The sequence below is a fragment of the Arvicanthis niloticus genome, chromosome 4, assembly GCF_011762505.2.
Source record: "Arvicanthis niloticus isolate mArvNil1 chromosome 4, mArvNil1.pat.X, whole genome shotgun sequence".
Classification (NCBI taxonomy): Eukaryota; Metazoa; Chordata; class Mammalia; order Rodentia; family Muridae; genus Arvicanthis; species Arvicanthis niloticus.
The window spans coordinates 37,695,172-37,716,923 of record NC_047661.1 but is presented as its reverse complement, the minus strand read 5'-3'; the positions used below and the strand labels follow the sequence as shown (position 1 = coordinate 37,716,923).

Genomic DNA, 21,752 nt, shown 5'->3' with positions numbered 1-21,752 from the left:
TCTCTTGCTGTGCCTATGTACACAGATAGTAATCAAAGATAGTAATCAAATGCCCAGACAAAGAGCAAGGCATCTTTTCATCAGAGTAATCTCCAAGGACTTGTTGTTCAAGGCCCCGAGCTGTCCAGGCTGACCTCTATAGCCCCTTTATTGAAGATGGGGTTGCACTGTGAGGGCAGGTCTGGATCGTGAGACAACAAATCAGCAAAGATAAAAAGAACCCAAAGAATTCCTCATAGCTGGGAGTTTCCTTTGCTTTTCGAATTGGAGAATTGAAATGTGTCTCTGGGCTCAGAAGACTGTCTCTGTCAAAAATAATTGTATTACTAGAAGTTATTTTACTTCGTGGAGAGTGACATGATACCAGAACCTCCAGGAGACAGTAAGTTAAGGGCAGCTTCTAGGGTCCCGGAATATATTTAAAACCTAGATGGAGTGGAAGATAAAAGCCTGCAAAATTCCCTTTCTGAAGGCAGCTTGCAGGAAGCTAGAGATGACCTCCTGTTGGCAGGTTACGGACAGATCTGAGGATACTTTCCGCTATCCCACACTTGCCCCCTCCCTTCCATACCCCACAAAGAGAATCACTGCAAAGGGAGATGGTAAGAAATCCATATCGTTCTGACTGTGCAGTTTTGGCTCTTCTATGGGGCAGTAAATATCAGAGAGGTTTGAGAGTGCCTACTCTTTAATACTTCCTTAATTCAAGTGAGGGCATGCCAAGAAAACCTCCGAAGCCTGGGGATTGTACAGCAAGGAGAAACTAGTACTCCACACTCCCTGTGGAGCCATCTTCCTGACAGCTATCTGGAGTATCTCTCCCTTGGTCTGATTCAACATGGAAAATGGAAAACCAAGCTGTTTGTAAGTAGGGCAGCTAGTGGCGGCCTGAACGCTTACCATTCTATGTGTCTGGGTTTGCAGTACTCTTGCTAAGTCCACACATGGTGCAGAAAAAGCTGTGTGTGCCTCTTCTTGCCAAACTCAAGAGAGACTTGTAAGGACCAAAGAAGACCACACAGATTGACTAACTGCAGGGTCCGTAGTGGTTGAGGGAACTGCAAGGTGTGAGACAGAGCTGAATCTGTGTTCCCGTGTTCAGGCACAATAGGGCTGTCTAGAGAGTGCAGCACATCCCTGAAATGTCAACATATTCATTCCTGGCACAGGTACTCAGTCATTCCCAGAAAGCAGGACATCCAGGAAGACCTGTGGCCTGGGTGCTGATTGGTTAATTGAAGACCTAACTTCTGCTGTTAGCTGTCTTCCCTAAGGGAGCAGGGATGGAGAAAAGAAGAGATCTGTGTGCCCTGGGGCTGGAGTGAAAGCATGAGACATATGTAGATGAATGCATCCAGGTCCTTTAGGATACAGGGCAGTCTTTCATGAAGAAGAGAAAATCTTTAAAGTGCTTATAAGTTAAAAAAAAAATCTTAAAATAGACCCAGTCCTTTGCTGATTGGATTTAAGGCCCATTCTACAGGAGGAAACACAAACCTGTACTGTAAACCCAGCTTAGGAGTTAACAGGCCCCGAGGGTAGATCTACTACTATTCTGAGGATCTATTATTACTGTTATTCTGATAAATGGACACAACATCAAACTGACCTCCAAATCCATTTCTCTATACCCACACCCTGGTGATGCTCTCAGACCTTATCAGAAAAGCACCATTGTGCAGTGGTTTACACAGAAACTCACAAATTGCTCAAAGTGCACAGAATACCAGTGGAGTTGTTAGCCATAATTGGGACACCTACACCACTGCTCTTCCTAAGGCTCAGAGACCACCATAGAAAGACGGAGGAAAGACCCCATGCTAACCAGACAAAACACTGTCTTCTGGACATGACAGGACTTTTTGTGCTCACAAACTCACAACAGCTATGTTTGCATAAGACTTGCACAAGACCAATCCTGTCAGCATTCTGGCATAAGGATGATAGAGCAAGAGATCCTTACTAGAGAGCAATGAATATTTGATGGCTTTGGGGAGAAGTGAAGTCAATTTTTATGAAGGATGTGGCTTCTGAGCAGCACAAATGGGTCTTGATGGGTTATTAAAAGAAGGAGATACAAAGTTGTGAGCTTGGGAGGTGCGGATGGACACGAGGAGAGATGGGGGAGGATCTGGGAGGAACTGTAGAAGGAGTAGAAGAGAATCTGAAGAAAAAAAAAACACTGAAATTCTCAAGTATTTAGGAAAATGTTAACAATAAAGTAAGCTGGTCTTACATCTTCATAATTCAATGTTTCAGGAAGCCTACGTCTAAGAGTGATCTCATTCAAAAATAGAGACAGGCTCTCTAGTTGAGGTGGGCTGAGTAGAGTGTCTAGAAAAAGTAAACCTACTTTTCATCTAGATTCTGGGGAGTAGTGTTTCATAATTGTCCTATGAGAACTAAGTCTGGTATGAGATCTTTTTCCATAATTGTTTCTCATTCTTGAGTGTGTTTAAGTACCTCTGCATTTTCTGAATCAACTAAGCAGAAGGACAACTTAAAATTTCAATTTACTGAAAATAATTCACAGGGCTTCTGAGTGTAGTCAGCAGACCATCAAGAATGGCTGATGTACCGCAAATGGAGATAATTACTCTGCATTTGAAGACATTTGAATAACCCTTGAGTCTCTGTGGTTTTGTCCACTGTTTTAGTATTAGAAATAAAAAAATTAGAAAAACAAAATGAAGGAAGACCATAGTTTCAGATTAGTAAGAAGAAATGCCATGTCAGTTTCTGATGAAACCAAGAATATACAACTTGGTTCTGATAGTTTGCACCTAAATAAAATTAATCAATACTTAATTAGGAAGTTTAAGTGATGTCGTAGCATTTTTTCACATTATCTTCTTTAATTTCAATGCTTCCATGAAAATTACAGCAGAATATTTAAATTGATAGGAAAACAACAAAGGTTTCTTTGCTCCAGTTGCCTTGTCAATAATTAGTAGAAGCTGCATAATGTTAGTTTTTAAAATGTGTGAATTTTCATTATAAAGATTACCACATTCCACTTAAGATGAATTCTCTTTAAAAACAATGGACTAAAACACCTTTTACATGTGTGTATCTCTCAACAGACGTTTAAATATTAAGAATGTTCTTACAATCAAGGGAACTTAACTTTATGCCCCAGAAACTGATTCTTAGAAACTAGAAAGCAAATGTAACATTTACAGGTACTTCCTGTTCCTCCCTCTCTTCCTCCTCTCTTTGCCCTCATTTTCTTTCCCCCTTTCATCTCTCTTCCTTCCCCATCCTCCCCCTCCCTTCCTTCTCTCCTTCCATCTTTCCTCCCCCAACCTTTCCTTCCTCCAAGACATTGCTTATTTTGGCACTAGAGAGCCACACAGACTGTTCTAACCCAGTGGGAGCGATGAGGGAGAGGAGAGTAGCAGAGCTGTGGGGTGGTACAGAGGATTTAGTGTGTAAAGTGTGACACTTGTTATCGTCCTGACCAAAGTCCCTGCCTCCTTACACCTTTACACAGGTAAATTATACTTGTGTAAAGGTGTAAGGAGGCAGGGAATGGTGCACATGTATGCAGAGTTGGTGTTCTAGAAAATCCCTGTTTCTTTTAATCCCGTCTCTCCCATTTCTGTCAGTGTCTCACAGAGAAACAAGGTTCTTTCTTTGGAGGCTCGGGGGTTTTTTGTATCAACAAGCACCTGCTGGCCCTTTGATTCTGGACAAGGAATTCAACTTCTGAAGCCTGTCCCCTCTCTGGAAGACAAGCCATTCCTATTGTCTAATAGAGCCACATGGAGCAGAGTTGCTGTGACATCCACAGCAGAAGGTGCATTCAAATTTTTCAGCCTCTTCAGCATCAATGTCGTTGTGCAACTACATGTATTATTATCATTTCTAACTAAGGAAAACCAATTCATGCACCATCCAACCCTCTGACTTTTGTATGTCTTGGTGTCTAGGTTACTTTTCAATATGTGTCCCCTTCCCATCTAGACTAGGCACCAATATTCTCAGAAACTCAGTAGATTACACTTTTGGATGTTCAATTTGAAACGTGCTGTTATAACCTGTCAGAGGTCATTTTTTCCCCAGTAGAGAAATCAATTATTGCAAACCAGCAGGTGAACAGACAACGATTGAAATATTTCTAAATATTGTGTGTCCTGACAGTTTACTGTGCACAATTGTATACAAATAGCCTTTAAGTAGTCCCACCAGCACATACAGATAAACAGGAAGAAAAATGTGTCACGCTGTAATGGTTGTCTGGTTTCTGTTTGTTTGTTTGCTTGCTTGCTTGCTTGAAATCACAATAGTTCTTTAGAATACCAAGTGGCTGCTCTGCCTCTGTGTTGGGATCTCTACATGACTGAAGCTCATGTTGAGGTTGGTTAAGTGTTGTGTCATGGGGGAGGAGTGGAAGAAAGCTATATGCTAGCTTCTTATCATTGTAACACCATTTCGAGCTGATCGAGAGGCTAGGTGCTTTAGAAGTAAGGCTGAAATTATGAGTCACTGAAGACATATGATCTTAGTGGCAATCTGTAAAAGGAGGATCACTGATGTATGACTCAGTGGTAGAGCACATGTTTAACATTCAGGAGACCCTGGGTTCACTCCATAGCACCACAAATAATGGGAAACAAAAATGACCACAAGAATATATGTGTGTGTGTGTCACAAGCATAAAAATTATAATATATGTGTATAATATGTGTATATAAAATGTATATAACATATATATGTCACAAGCATAAAAATTATACATAGATATGTATATATGTATACAAAATGCATATAATATATATATGTCACAAGCATAAAAATTATACATAGATATGTATATATATGTATATAAAGTGGTCACAAGACAATGATTGTTGCTTCCTATGAATGTCAAGATGAGAATAAGATCAACCTTATTAAATCCATGTCACCTGTTTGGCAGACTTAGCTGAACATTTTCAGACTTCTTAACTTCAGTGTTTTAAGTTACATAATATACAGTAAATGAGGGAAATGAGAAGCCAGTGTTGCTAAAGAAAAATTGCTAAAGCAGCCTGCGATCCAGGCAAGCTGGGTAACGTGGATATTGTGAGCACGTCTTGCTTTGTGGCTAGCAATTCTCCAGGCGCTATTTTTAACCAAGCTGAGATTCTGTTCTCTGCTCCATCATCTCCTCACTTCACCCTTCTCGTTGTGCTCGCAGAGCACAGATTTGCATGCTGTCTGGCTGTGGCATATTCTTAGGCATGACTTAACGCCAATCTCTTCTGCAGCCATTTTACCTTCTCTTGGGAGCAAAGCAGTATTTAATATATGACAACCTTTACTGAAGTGCTACTTTTATGAAAAAATTTTATCAATTCTGCAAGTTTTTGCTAAGTTGATTATATAAGTGTATATGTGTATATTTCTATGTACATTTATGTGTGTGTGTATACTTTTGTGCTACACAAAATCTATGGAACTATTTTTTAACCTGTTATAATTTAGTTATAATGGATTTTAAGAAAAAACTCAAACTGGTTTTTGGGAAGGTCTGAAAACCAGTATCTCAAGGAAGTTTTTTCTTCTCTTTAATTTTATTTTATGTGTATTAAGTGTTTGCTTGCATGTGTTTATATGCACTATACACAACACACACCTATACACACACACATATATGTATATATATACACACATGCACACACACACGTACGTGTGTGTGTGTGTGTGTGTGTATCCTGCAGTGTCCAGTTGAGAGCCAAGCTGCTAGTTTTGTGCTGGGAACAGAACCATGGTCCTCTGCAAGAGTAGCTAGTGCTCTTAATCACAGAGTTATCTCTCCAGCCCCATGTCATTCTACTTTATTGTTATAAATCTAGAACCATATAGGAAATGTCTTACTATCAGCATCAGTGACCCTTACTAAAAAGGGTCACTGATGCAGCAACCAAATCAGACCACACCCCTTTAATCTAGATCACATGTTCGTAGAACAGTCTCAGCACTCCTGTCCTAATGTCATCTTCTGCGCCCTTTTGAGAACAGCAATTCCATCTCCCTACTGAGGGTAGACTTAATGGGACATCAACTGTCATCCAGTGAAAATCCTTGCCCTTTATTGATGAAGGTACTGAAAACCCCAAGGGTTTGTGCCTGCTTATATTTTAAGTCTGTAGAGGTATCCATAGCATCCCAGTAAGGGGTTCACAGCTCTTATAATTCTGGGTCTGCTAAAGCACTGCACACTCATCTTTAGCAAGGAGGCTCTCAAGATTCACAAGTATACCTCTCTTGAGAGACCTACCTGATACATAAACACATATCACATGTCCTGTTGCTGAAGAGAGATAAGCATTCACATTCTTTTTATTAAAAATTATGTTTTCATGCTAAAAACATTCATATCAATGTGCCTCCTCTAGTCATATGATCCTGAAAACATTAAGTCTAACAGATACTTTAGCTTCTTGAAATTATAATACATTTAAGACTATACATTAATCACTGAGTGTGTCTCTGACATCATTTCTTTCATCCACCTGTCAAAAAGTATTCTGCTACAAACTTAATACATAGCAGGTGATCAAAAGTTGTTTAACTTCAAAGTTAGATGTTTTTATTTTTTATAATATTTACCATTTTCTGCAATTCTGATCAATAGTTCATTACCTATTCCCTCTAGTGAAATTTAAGCTCCATGAGTTCAAGTTCCTTTTGCTTGCTGTGTGATAGTCCCACCCTTTGACTCTTTAAGGTAGCCAATGTATACTCACTGACTGCACGAAGACTAGCAAATACTATTCATGCTCACAACATGCTACACCTGTACGATCTTCCTTAAAAAAAAAAAAAGTTGTGCATTCCATTTGGTACGTCAGGATTTTCAGACATCTTGTGTGAGTTATGAATACATAAGATATGACCTCTTAAATGCTTTAGTAAGAGTTACTCCAGAAAGTTTCTCTCTGAAGAAAATTAACATAAAATATGTTCCTTATGTGAGATAGTTTGATTGACAGTGATAATTTCATCTTACTATCAACTTCCTTGCTGTAATGATTTTTTGAGTAATTACAGCTCTAACCTTTCCTTTTCCTTTATATAAGCATGTAGTGGATTCACATCAGATTAGTCAGGACTGATTCGAAAGCTCCCTTGACATGGTGTTTACAAAAAAAAGTAGTAACATGTAAAACACCAATCTCACATCACTATACTGTTCTTCATTACCACGTATTCTAAGGTTTAGGACTGAAGGTGGGTCACCTTCTTTCTCCCAGCTGGTTCTCATGTTACACACCTCGCAGTTTTGAAGTTAACTCCAGCAGATCTCCTGAGATTTTATGAATCATAAAAATGTGTCATGTTCTCTAAAAAACTGGGTCTGAGACCAAGGGGACTTTAAGTGAAATTGAGAAACTGTGCTTTCTCAGCAAACCACAGTAGGAGACAGGAACAGGTTATTAAAATGCAAATTCTAAGCATGGCTACAGTAACGGAAAGAAAGAAAAGCACAGTTTTTAATAAATAAGGTTTTCTACTCTGATTATAGCAGCTCTAAAATAATTATATATCTCTGGTAACATGAAGGTTACATTTTTTTCTATTGTTTAAATTTCCTATTTCTCTAACTCCAGAATTTACTGAGAAAACAATAGATGAAATATACATATATATATGTATAATCAGTAGTTCTTTAGAGACACATACTTATCTAGTGGAAGGCATATAAGAAAACTAGAGGGTGCAGTCAATAGCAGACCACCTGCTTGCACCTGTTAAGGCCTGGGATCAGATGCTAGCACAGGAGAAAAATAAGAGATTATGTGTTTCAATGGGACACACCAAAAAGATTCAGAGGACAAGCAAGGCACAAATCCTGATTCACTTGTGGGATAAGGAGCCAACAACATGTATAATTCTGTAACCTAAGATTACCTTTCCTGCATTGCATTCGGGAGCAAGCACAACACAGTTGGTAAAACATTTGTTTGATTTAGAAGATGAGGTCTTAGAGCTACCATGGCCAGAACCCGTGTGTCATCTCTCCCTCCTCCCCAAATATTAGTGACTAGTCTTTCTAAGCAACAAAATTCCACGGCAGAGACACGTTCGTTATTATATTTTCTATAGTAACACATTTACCCAGGACCCATGGTAATATCATCCACTCCACGATGGTTGGTGGTGGACCTTGCCTGTTCAAGTCTGACCTGTCGATGTGCTGAGAGGCTAGCAGCAGCAGAAACAAAAAGGTCAGGTAGGAGGCTGTGTGGCAGATAAACTTGATAAATGGCTTTCTGATGAACAGTCCAAGGGGGCTTTTGGGGGCTATCAGGTAGCACACAGAGAAGACAGGGAAGAGTAGTCCTATTATGAAACACGTCACCATCTTCACCGCCCAGTGTCTTCTCCTCCAGCCTGGGAACTCATCGTACCAGCGGGAAGCGAGCAGCTGCTGGCAGTTGGGCTGAGCAACAAACTAGGAGGAAAGGAAAAGGAAAATTAGAACCCTGTTATATGTAGTGACCTCAGGTCATCAGGAAGAACTCAAGACACCTTTATCCTTTGCCACGTAGTTTTAGTAAAAGGTAATGACACCCTTGAATATTTTTCCTAATTTCATTTTAAAATCGAATTTAAACAAAACATGCATTCTTTGGTAAAAGCAATATTAGAATTTAAAGACACAAGCTGTGGTTCACCTGATCTTAGAGTAAAATAACCAAACATGCGAACCCATTCTAACAAAGACCATATAATGGGTACTTACTGCACTCACGGCACAGTGCTGTGTGCTTAGGCTTAAATCAAGTCAAAATGCACTGGAAATGGAGGCAGAGGGAATAAGAATGCACATGTTCCAGTCTTATTCTCTGTTTTGATCAAACACCAACCACAAAAGCAATTTGGGGAGGAGGTGATTTATTTAGCTTGCAGGTTACCGTTATGCAAAAAGCCAAGGCAGGAACCTGGGGGTGGGAACTCAAGCAGAGACCATGGAAGAATGCTATTTATTGACTTCTCATCTATGTTTTTTACAAAGGCCAAGCCCCCATGCCCAGAGTTCATGCTCATAGCAGGCTGAGCTAAATTAGCAACTTAGAAAAACGCCCCACAGACATTCCCATAAACCAACATAATAGAGGGCCCACTCCATTTGACATCCTGGGTGTGTCTATGTCCCTGTCAAGTTGACAACAGATTACTCAACCCAGAGAATATACTACCTGCAAAATGGCCAGACATTTAAGAAAACTTATACACACAGGATAGGAAATGAAAGTGTTCGCATCACAGTCTCCTGGTCTAATGAGTTATGATGACATTATACATAATTTTCCTTTTAATTTTTTAATTTTCTGTCATATGCTTGCATGGATTTCACTCTCATAAAAGCAAATATATATTCAATGGGTTCTGGTTAATAGAAAAATGAGCATAATATTATAAGCAAACTAGTGAACATTAACATCATCATAGCTGAGTTTAGTAGAAACATTACTGAGTATATTATCATATATACTAATCAATTATTATATACAAGCTATTTCACAAACATCTTCCTCCAGTAACATGCCTAAGGTGTAATAAATATATTGCTTTCCTCTCTTAAATGAGGAGGGAAGAAGAGTTATAAGAAATCACTATAATTATCCAACATTTCAGATCAAGATGGAGTGTTTAAATTCACTGTCCAGATTTTCTACACACAAGTTTCTTTTTCACTGTGACTGACACCTCAGTGTCACATGAATGGAGTTGCAAATGGTCAAGGATGCCTTTTGGAGAGAAGAAAGCTGTTCAAGACAAGACACAGCAGGGGAGTACCAGACTATACTGGTTGTAAAATGTGCAGTGGGTGTGAGGAATGGTGGTATAATTCTGCATGAGGCCAACATGTAAAAGCCTTGTTGGCATCAGAAAATCACTTTCTCTGCATGCAAATTAGACACCTGTCCCTTCATGGTTCTTTTCACCCTTCTCCACATTCCCCACTCTTCCTCTTCATCTCTCAGCTATATGGACCTGTTAAGACTTGTCCCTGCCTCTTTTCAGGTGGTGTGCAAACAATCCCTGGGTGACAGGAAAGGATGCTTCCTTGGAAACAAAAAGAGGCAATGGAATGATGGATTGAGAAATCCAGATTCTGAGGTGCTTACCCATGTTGGTTAGATGACTGCTAGTTGGTCTTCTTGTTCTGGACACTTACAAATCAAAGCATATAAGAGTGGGCAGGGAGACCGGAAATAAATTGAAATTTTATGATACTGGCTTCAGTAAATGCAGAAAAATCAAAGCATTCCTTCAAGGAAGGGTCAGGAGGGCAATTTGTTTTTTTATTGTTATGAATTTAAGTGACTTTAAGACTCTGTAGAAAGGAAAGTTTGAATTTATATCAAGGAATTTAGACTTTCACTTGTTTTCTGGCCAAAGTCAGGCTATTTGAAGTGAAAGCCGAGTCCTGACGCATCAACAGAGTTCTCGCCAAATGCACAAGGGACCCTAACAAGCTCTGTTGCTTCTAGAGCCCCATCTGCTGCACAGTATCCTTCCCAAAGGCACTTCATATACAAATAATCTAGCAGTTATTTCATTTCCCATGACAAAATATTCTTAAGGAATTAGAACTCAGCATAGGTTAAAATTTCTTTTTGTTGAAAACATTTTAAATATTTATTCATTTTATTTGTGTTTATGTTTGCCTGCATGTATGTATGTGCACCATGTCTGTGGTGGGTGACCATGGAGGACAGAAGATAGAGTCTGATCCCCTAGAACTGGAGGATTTAGTGATGGTTTGGAGCCACCATGTAGATGCTGAGTCCTCTGTAAGCTCAACAGTATTCTCAACCCCTGAGTCATCTCTCCAGCCTGGTTAAAAAATTCTCAACAGGATACAACTGAACCCACTGAAGATAGAAAAATATGACTATAAAAGGCTATGATCTCATCATATTTTATGTATAAAGAGACCAATCAAGAGATTACACAGAGAAAAACACATTTCATACACTCTGGAAAAATGGAAGAAAGGTTTAAAGATGTGTCACCATGGTCTAAATGAAGTTGGGCTCACAACTCTATCCCTCCTGACCTAAGTCAAATGAGGCAGGGAGACCCCACCATTATTTTGCTTACAGTTTTACTTTTCAGGCTTTCATCAATTGGCCACCTTCCCTTGGACTGACAGAAGTGTCATATATAATGGTGGAAGAGAGTGAATGTTGTGTCATCTGCTTTGATACCCCAAGGTATCACATAAGGACACTGAAAATCCTCTCCCAACAGAAACAAGCTAGGGCCCAGGCCTTAAACACATGTGCTCTTATTCAAGCTATGGCATTTATTTAAGATTTACTTTTTTTATTTTATGTGTATGCTTACATGTATGTAAGTATACCACCTGTCTACCTGATGTATACAGAAGCTAGAGGAGGGTATTGGCTCCCCTATAGCTTAAGTAACAGACAGTTGTGAGCTGCCACTTGGGTGCTGGAATTAAATAAGATGTAACCTAAATCTAGCACTGGACATTTTACTTGGCAGCCTATGATGCCTAGCTTGGGCATTGTCTTTCTTATTTTTGGTGACCCTGCTTATATCCCTTTTGCATGTATATATAATTTAGGAAGGTTCTGCAGTGGTTGGTTTCCACATGGTTTTTCAAAGGGCCTTGTTTTTCCTTTACCCTGCCCTCATCCTATTTATCTCTCCTAACTAGTTTTCTCTTCATCTTTCCATAGCACTCAATTCTATTTCTCCTTTCGGGATGATCCTCTATGACCTCAACCCCTTATCAAATACCTAATGTCTCTGGTCATTTAGATTGTAGCACACAGATCAAAAGCTGGAAGCTGATATCCACATATAACAGAACACAAAATAGTTGTCTTTTGGAGGTTCAGGGCCCTATATCTTATCACAGAGAATTTTCTCATTCATGTTCATTGCTGCTCTGTTCATAATAGCCAGAAATTACAAACAGCCTAGATGTCCATAAAGAATAGATAATAAAAACATGGTCTATTTATACAATGGAATATTATCCAGCTGTCAAAATTAGAAATTATGAAATTTGAAAAAAAAAAAAAAAAAAGAAGAAGTGAATGGGACTAGAAATATAGTCAAACTCACTGGGGTAATTCAGAACCCCAAAGGCAAGAACTGCAGGATTATTTTAAACTTTTAATTGCTAAAGTAGATGATCTTATCCTCTGTTTCCCCTCCATTGTCTCCTTCCTTCCTTCCTTCCTTCTTTCCTTACTTCTCTGAGTCTTTTTGTACTTCTTGTCAACTTACTCAGCTTTCTCCAACTCCCTCTGAAGGACTTTTTCAGAGAACTGACCCTCTCTTTGACTAAACTACATGTCCATCCAGGGAAGACCCGGCCAGACACCAGAGCATTGCCCACATGAAGTTGGGGGTCTGCAGCCAGAGTTTCTCCACTGTCTTCCTGAGGCAGAAATAAAGGAACCACTGTTTTCTGCACCCACCTGAACTTGGGGAAGTGGATTTTCACCACAGGTCTGTGGATAAGGCCAACCCCTATACAAAGCAAACTCTCAGCATTCAAACTTACAATGGTCCCATGCAATTATAAAAGAGTCACTAAAAAATAATTTTAAATTCTTCATAATTTGTATCCAATAACCTTAAAGACATTTCAAAAACCTTATCCTTTTAGTATTATAGAGCCACTGAGTCACAGGATTTTTTAATCACTAAGGACATTGTGAAAAATAACTGAATCTAATCCAAATTTCATAAATAAATTGTGATCCAACATGAATTAATTAAAAACAACTGCACAAAATACTAAAATCCCAAAACATAAAGAAAAAATGAAGAGAAGACTAAAAATGAAAAATATATTAAAAACTACTTAAATGATTTATTTCATTTAGATTTTTCCAATTATGTTGAGTATATGCTTTTGAAGTAAGATCTGATAACTTTTTGAATTTCCTTAGTTTTTGTTGCTATGTCGTCGTCGTTTTCATTTCTAATTTTGTTAATTTGAATACTGTTTCTGTGCCTTTTAGTCAGTTTGACTAAGCCTTTTTCTATCTTGTTAATTTTCCCAGACTCTTGGTTTTGTTTATTCTTTGGATTGTTCTTTTTGTTTCTAATTGGTTGGTTTCAGCCCTGAGTTGACTATTTCCTGCTGTCTACTCCTCTTGAGTGCATTTGCTTCCTCTTTTTCTAGAGCTTTAGGGTATGCTGTTAAGTTGCTAGTGTAGGATCTTTACAATTTCTTTATGAAGGCACTTAGTGCTATGAATTTTCTTCTTAACACTGCTTTCACTGTGTCCCGTAAGTTTGGGTATATTGTGTCTTCATTTTCATTGAATTCTAGGAAGTCCTTAACTTCTTTTTTATTTCTCCCCTGACATTCATTGAGTAGAGAGTTGTGCAGTTTCCATGAGTATGTGGGCTTTCTGTTGGTTTTATTGTTATTGAAGTCTACCCTTAGACTGTGGTGATCTGATAGAGTGCATGGAATTATTTCAATTTTCTTGTACCTGTTGACGCTTGTTTTATGTTCGATTATATAGTCAGTTTTGGAGAAGGTACCATGAGGTACTGAAAAGAAGGTATATTCTTTTGTTTTGGAGTGAAATGTTCTGTAGATATCCGTTAAATCCATTTGGATCATAACCTCTATTAGGTTTCACTCTGCCTCTGTTTAGATTCTGTTTCAGTGGCCTGTCCATTGGTGAGAGAGTGGGGTGTTGAAGTTTCCCACTCTTACTGTGTGAAGTTCAGTGTGTGTTTTGAACTTTGGTAAAGTTTCTTTTATGAATGTGGGAGCCCTTGTATTTGGAGCATAGATGTTCAGCATTGAGACTTCATCTTGGTGGATTTTTCCTTTGATGAGTATGAAGTGTCCTTCCTCATCTCTTTTGATTACTTTTGGTTGAAAGTCTATTTTACTGGATACTAGAATGGCTACTCAAGAAGTCAGACTCTAAAAATAAATAACCCAATTTAAAAATGGGATTCAGAGCTAAACAGAGAATTCTCAACAGAGAAATCTCGAATGGCCGAGAAACACTCAAAGAAATGTTCAACATCCTTAGTCATCAGGGAAATGCAAATCTAAATGACTCTGAGCTTCTACCTTACTCCCATCAAAATGCCTATGATCAAAACCTCAAGTGACAGCATGTGCTGGCCAGGATGTGGAGAAAAGAGAACACTCCTCCGTTGTTGATGGGATTGCCAACTTGTATAATGACTCTGGAAATCTAGCTATTTCTCAAGAAATAGGAAATAGTTCTAACTGAAGACCCACCTATACTGCTCCTGGGTATATACCCACCATACTACAGCTATTAAAAACAAGGACATCATGAATTTTCCAGGCAAATGGATGTAACTAGAAAATAACACCCTAAGTAAGGTAACCCAGACCCAAAGGGACATACATGGTATGTACTCACCGATGTATCCATGATACACCCACAGACCTAAAGAAGTTAAACAAGAAGGAAGGCTCAAGTGAGGATGCACAAATCCCACTTAGAAGGGGGGGAAATATTCATGAGAGGCAGAAGAAAGAAGGAACCTGGGTGGAATAGGATGGGGGAGGGAAACAGGGAGACAGGCATGAAGAGAGGCAGGAGAGATGCCTAGAGGGCCAGGAGAATGAATGGAAATATACAGCTGCCCAGGATGGAGGGTGGAGAGTTGGGGGAATCTCTAAGCGGTCCCAGAGACCTGGAATGGAGGAGGCTCTCAGAATTCAGTGCTGGTGACCTAAGCCAAAATGCCCAACAGTGAGAATATGGACCCTGAAGAGACCACCTCTAGGAGTTAGACAGGATCCCACTGGAGGGATGGGAACGTCTACCCACCTACAAAACTTTCGACCCAAAATTGCTCCTGTCTAAAAGAAATGCAGGGATGAAAACGGAGCACAGATTGATAGAATGGCCAACCAGTGACCTGCCCAATTTGAGATCCATCTCACAGGGGGGCACCAGTCTCTGACCCTATTACTGATGCTATGTTTTGCTTGCAGACAAAAGCCTGACGTGGCTGTCCTGAGAGGCTCTACCAGCAACTGACTAAACAGATACAGATACTCACAGCCAAGCATGGAATGGAGGTCAGAGACCCCTATGGAAGAGTTAGGGCAAGAATTGAAGGAACTGAGGGGGATGGGAATCCCACAGGAAGACCAATGGTGTCAACTAACCTGAACATCTGGGAGTTCCCAAAGACTAAGCCACCAAACAAAGGGCACACATGGGCTGGTCTGAGTCACCCTGAACGTTTGTAGCAGAGGACTGCCTTGTCTGGCCTCAGTGGGAAAAGATGTAGAGACTTGATGTACCAGAGTGGGGGGATACCCAGAAGAAGCACCCTCTCAGAGGGGAAGAGGAGAAGTGAAGGGGGAACTGGGAGGTTGGGCAGCATTTAGGATGTAAATAAGTAAAATAATTACTTAATAAAAATACTATCAACTTAATAACCCCCCACTGCATAGACAAGAACTTAAACAAACTGAAAGGAAGCAGACAACAAACATCACAATGATGATTGTTCCCAGATGTGATTGATTTAGAATTCACCCTTCCTTTATATTTCCAAACCTCATACCCAAAATTTACACTACAAAATGTGTATATTCTAGAGACAATCATTCAATATTTGTTTTGGTTGCTTTTTTCAAAAAATGTGGGTTTTTTTTTAAATGTTGATAACAGGGTTTCAGGGCTCTCCCGGAACAGAGAGTTCCCCCAAATTATGTTATCTCTAGATGAAAAACCTGTTCTGTTATATTAGCCATTTATGTCACTTCAAAGCTGCCAGCGACTTTCACCTCCAGCTGACTATTTCCCAGAGAGAGCTACAGTCGTATCCACAGCAAAGACAATTCCCCAGTCTCCCTGCCTGTATTCAGATCATGTGACTGATTATATCTATTTACTTCATAAATCAAAGCACCATTTTCCTGTGCTGTTTCCTAATTAAAGCCAGCACTGTCTGTCAGACCCTAGCTACGAGAGAGAGAGAGAGAGAGAGAGAGAGAGAGAGAGAGAGAGAGAGAGAGAGAGAGAGAGAGAGAAAAGGAACAGTCTCTTGGAACTAGTAAGCCCATTTCAGGGAACTCAATGTGTATTGAAGATGGGTCATGTTATAGATAACTTACTATGGACTTCTGAAACAGAGGTCCAGAAAGCAGGGGAGATGATGCTCAATGTAAAATGATCATTGGAAATTCAAGGCAGCAAGTAAAGCCTGAAATAACAGGCAGGCTTCTGGCAGATACATGCTGGCTTCTGAATGTTCCTTGGCTTCTGTTTAGGAAAGACCATTCTGAAAATGTCGAGGAGAAATCCCTGGGCTAGTCTGTAATTTACTGTGGACTTAACAGAGATACAGTAGAAAAGGAAGCTGTCACCATCTCTATGCATCTATGTGAAAAATTTCGTCAGGGAACTTCTGAGTTTATGTCCTTGTTATTTGCAGCCCTGGCTGTGGCCAGTGACTCAGTCATTAACTAGAAGCATGTCAAGGACGCAGTGTGGCAGACCTAACGTTATACCTGGTGAAAAATACTAATTATTGCATGAATGTTAACAGTTTGGAAACACTGATTTGATATATTTGATGCCTAATAAAGCTATTCATAGATCTAGTGTATAGAATAAACATTTTAAGATTAGTTAGAATTTAATGTAAATATACATTCTACTATAAAAAAATCTAGTGTTAATCTTTGTGAGCAAAAAAGAGAATTTTGTAACCCAATTGTAATTAATATGTCATAAAAGGAATAATTAGTATGAGAAATATATCTATTATAAAAATAGTAATAGCTCAAGAATAATAGCCATATAATAAGTAGTTTGCCAGTGACTAATTTGCAAATTGTTTTTAGGAACTTTCTTGAAATAAAAAAAAACCCTATGAATACTTTATCATATCTGAGAAAACAATGTAAAAAGTCTTAAGAATGATCAGGAAAACTAACTGAGACCCTTGAGAGCCCATTTTCCCCTGCCAACAAGCCCTCTGGTCCCACTGAATGCAAAGAATTGTCAAACTGGTTTTCTAATCACTTTCCTTGAGCATACAGGATAAATTAGACTTTCAGAATGGGATTCAAGGATGTCCTATCACTAGGATACCATGTTGACGTAGGTGAGGGATGATAACCCATCCCTGTCTAATGTGTTGATATTAACCAGGCAAGCACATTGTTAAAGTTCTTAAAATACTCCTCAGTCTATGTTCAAAATTGGCGTAGAAACTGATCTGCAACGGAAGTGAGTAGTAACAGGAGGCTAGAAATGCCAGGCAGTCTTTAAAAGGAGGTGGTGATAGCTCAGCACTGAATACATTAAACTATAGAACTTGATACGGGTGGGCATGGTGCTTCATGTCTGTAATCCCAGCACTAGGAAAATGGAAACAGAAAAACCGAGTGTTTGGGACTACCCTGATGTGCACAGTGAGACACTGTTGCAACCAAGCAAGCAAGCAACAAACATATAAACAAATAAATTGAACCTAGAAAACAAGGCTAAGTGACCAGAAACTATAATCACTGAATAATGGCAGCTCTTTGACAATTACAAAGGGAGCAGTTGGCACTGTCTCCACACATGTTCATCACAGCCCATTTGAAGGCATAAGTAAATAATTGAAATGATCTCTGGAAATATTTCTATGATGCTGCCTAAAGTTTTTTTTTTTTTAAGACTAAAGAGACATGAGAGGCAGGAACTTCTTGGTTATTGATGGAACCATGTGTTTCTTTGTGTGTTGAATAACTCAGGATAGTACAAGGTGAAAACAGAGTGAGGTGTGGTCCACAGTCAGGTATTAAGGACTGACTCTCCAGTCCCCAGTCACTGATGAGCAAACAAAAGTCCCACACAGAGATGAGCCATATCCAGAAAGGGTGTTTTTCATCTCCACTGAAGTAAAAGACCTAAGTTTGCTTCTATCTGCATCAGGGCAAAGACCCTGGGCAGATGGGCATCCATGCACACTAAGATGTATTCATTCTTATTACACAAAAGAGTCTAATCAGTGTTCTGTTTGTTCTTTTTCCTGCCCTGTGTATTTCCACATAACAGCCAGACTTCCTAATTCTTAAAAAAAAAAACAACTTTATTATGAAAAATGTGGAAATAAAAATAGCACATGCTAACATCTATCAGAACAGTGTCTATACATGTCAATGAACTTATATGTAGTTAAAAGAGCTATCAGAAAGGAAACTATGTAGCTTCTCATTTTCTAATATATTTTATGCACTTATCCACCACCAAAAAATAAGAAATACAGGACAGAGTTAGATGCAGAAAAACAATTAGCTTTATATTCTCTTTTATAAGTCCTGTGCATCCCTTCATTCTGTCCTTCCTCATCTCCAATACATGGCCTTTCTTGATCTCTTTCTACATAATATGATGGACCCACATCACATTTGGTCTCACACATACATATAATATTGGCAGATTCTGCAGTGCGGAAGAACATGAAGGGCCTTTTCTTTCTGAGATTGTGTGACCTCACTTAATATTATACATTTTAAGTCCATCCATTTTTCTGAAGACTTTGTGATTTACATTTTTAGAGTTGAATAACATTCATATGTATGTGTGTGTTGTGTATATATGTACATATGTGTATATATGCATACATATGTCATTCATATATATGTTGTGTTATACACACACATACATCAGTTTCTTTATCCATTCATGTATTGATTGATAACTAGACTCTAATTCTTTATAATAGTGAATAAAACAGTAATAAACATGGTAGTGAAAAAGTGTCTATTTTAGGATACTGAGTTATCTGGGTATATGCTCAGAGTGAAAAAACTGGATCGTATTGTATACTTTCAATGCCTGAGAAAATCAAATCATGTAAGTCCTTAGACTCAGAAGACCAATACTCTTTTTTCCCCCACAATTAAAATCTAGTTTACAGGGTAGGGATTCTTTTCTGTCAATCTAAACATGCTGGTAAAACAGATAATGGGCTATGTGTATTTAAAATGTATGGTCATGAGCTTATAAACAAACTTTTGAAACAGGTTATCTGTAGGTATCCCTAAATGGTTCAGACCTTGATGTGTAGATTAAGCTGGTCTTGAACTCACAGATAACTACCTGCCTCTATCTCCTAACTGCTAAGATTAGAGGCAAGCACTACGCTATGCCTGGCCTAAATCGACTCTAAGTTTAATCTTAGGATCAAATTCCTGGTGACCCTCAGTTTTAACTGTTAACTTGAAAAGATCTAGAATCTCCTGGGGAGTGAGCCTCCATGAGCCACTGTTTATACATCAGGTTGGCCCAGCAGACAGGGCTGTGGGTGGTTATCTCCATTGTCTATTCTGTGTGGGAAGAACACCCCAGATATGGCCAGCAACTTTTGGTAGGGGCCCATATAAAAGGACATGACAAAAGGCACACTATCCGCTGTTGCACAGGCTTGTTCTTCACTTACACTGGAGAGTCCATTTCCTCTGTTGCTGTCACTGCTGATTCTCTCTCGGATAATAGAAACAGCTTTTTCTAGGAGGCAGACGTAGGAGAATCTCTAAATTCAAGGCCAGGCTGGTCTACAAAGTAAGCTATTGTACAGACAGGTCAACACAGAAAAACCCTGCTTGAAAACAACCAAAACCAAACAACCAAACCAAACTAACAAATCAACCAAATAAAAAACATAGACTTCTAACATAGACTGAAGACCAGGAATCATCAGGGTTTTTGGTACCAAATTGGCTCTATCAAAGCACACAGTCTTCTGGATTGAGCAACTACTAGGTTCTTGGCCTCTTCGGTGTGAGACAGCTGTTGTTGGACTGCTCTGACTGGGTGAGGTAATCTAGGAAATCGGCTTTTATTATATATTCATAGCTCATCTTATGTTTCTCTAGAGGACCCTGACTAATACATTCTGTGATGTCTCTCCCTTCACTAAAGTTCTGGCTGTTGACAATGCATAGCTTTGAAAGCTACCTTGGCTATCCCTCGAAAAGTATTCACTAATCATTACACTACTCAATTGTCTGCTCACTAAAGTTGGAATGAAACCACTTTGTTTCCAACACATGAGAACTAATGTGTTTTGGAGACAGCAGGGTTCATGTAGTAACTGGCACCTAGGGAGATCTGTCTGCTCTCACTAGAACAAAAGAGACACATGAACAAAATTGTACATGATGATCAGGACATTCTAATACATTCTGTGTATTAGAATGTATTACAGTCTCTCTTGATATCACTTCCAGGAAGCAGAGAACAAGGGGCAAAGTACCTTTGAAGGGGGATAAGGCTTTTTCATCACGGTTCAGTCATTTTCTCCTGACTGTCCCCAGTGTCTGCAGTCTAAGCATCCACAGTACATCTCAGTCCTGGACAATGCATCTCTTCAGCTCCCTGCTGTAGCTGGGTACCAATTTCTCACTAGGATTGTTGACTACAGTCTCACCACTTTCTTTTATTCCTTTTTGTTTCTTTATGATGACCCAAATCATATTCCTAAAATGATAGATACATAATTTCCTCTTGTTTAATCAGTTCAGGATTTCCACTTGTAATGAACACAAACTCCATTCGCTTAAGTCCTTGGCTTGTATGGCTTTCATCAGGGCCACCCCAGGCAATCACGACCCGCTATTTAAAGACATCACAAAGCCTAGGATTTTAGTTACTGGCAGCTTGGATCTATGGTGGCCAATAAAACTTTTTCAAGGGATCTGGACCAGAAGATTGCCAGTACAGAAAGGAACTTCACTGCTAGCTGTCTGACTTCAGGTACTGGTAAATTTGCTTTTATAAAAATTTGCATAGACTGTATCACTGTGTACTCTGTGTTATTTTGTTAAAACAAAATGTACTATTTTATCATATTGTTTTCTTAAATGCTGTCCTACAAGAGTCCATTAAGTGGGCAGCTGAAATGACTCCCAATTCTTTGTTCCAGCTCTAGAAGCTCACAGTCTGACATCTAGATTCCAATGATACCAACCTTCTCCTTGCCTCCTCCTGCTGCCTGCTATGTGGCTGTCAATTCTTGGCATTCCTTGGCATTCAGGGACCTCATTCCAGTCTCTGCCTGTGTCATCACAACACAGTTTCTCGGGTGCCTCACTTAGCACTGACTACCCTCTCATATAAGAATACCAGTCGTAGCAACATAGCCCACTGACCTCACCTTCCAACGTCTCATGAACACCAATCCTATTTCCAAATAAGGATGTGTTCTTTAGCACTAGAGCCGAGTTGCTAAAATACCAAGCTGTAATGTTCATAATTATACATTTTCTGATCGTTGCCTAACACATAATTTTGACATTATAGTTTATATTGCAGGTGCTATTTCATATGCTCCCAATATATATCAAACCCATGAATCATCTCTAAAACCCCCAATAACTCTAGAAACACTGTTAATTAGCTGTGATTGCTAACTTCAATCCATATTCTTTTAAAACAAGGATTTTATTATTAATATTGTTTACATATGAATGTTTCACCTGCATGTACATGTACTACATGTGTACAGTGCCATGGAGGCCAGAAGAGGGCGTCAGATTCCCTGGAACTAGAGTCACAGATGACTGTGGACCACGATGTGGGTGCTGGGAACTAGTTTTTCATTTTGTTTTGTTTTGTTGTTGTTGTTTGTTTGTTTGTTTGGCAAGAGCAGCCAGTGCTCTGAACCACTGAGCCAACTCTCCAGCTTCTAAACACTCATGTTTTTGATAAACTGAGGTGATTCCACAGAGGCAGACTGTAGCTCCT

The 21,752-nt window shown here is 39.2% G+C and overlaps 1 protein-coding gene across 3 annotated transcripts in view; it reads right to left on the bottom strand.

Moving 5' to 3' along the window:
• Positions 1 to 21,752, bottom strand: part of Trpc4 (transient receptor potential cation channel subfamily C member 4) — a 161,476-nt gene that overhangs the window by 44,526 nt on the left and 95,198 nt on the right. For all 3 annotated transcript variants that reach the window (XM_076932362.1, XM_076932364.1, XM_076932363.1), the window contains exon 4: positions 8,107 to 8,443. In XM_076932362.1, the coding sequence (XP_076788477.1) occupies positions 8,107 to 8,443 (337 nt within the window). The remainder of the gene's footprint in view (positions 1 to 8,106; positions 8,444 to 21,752) is intronic.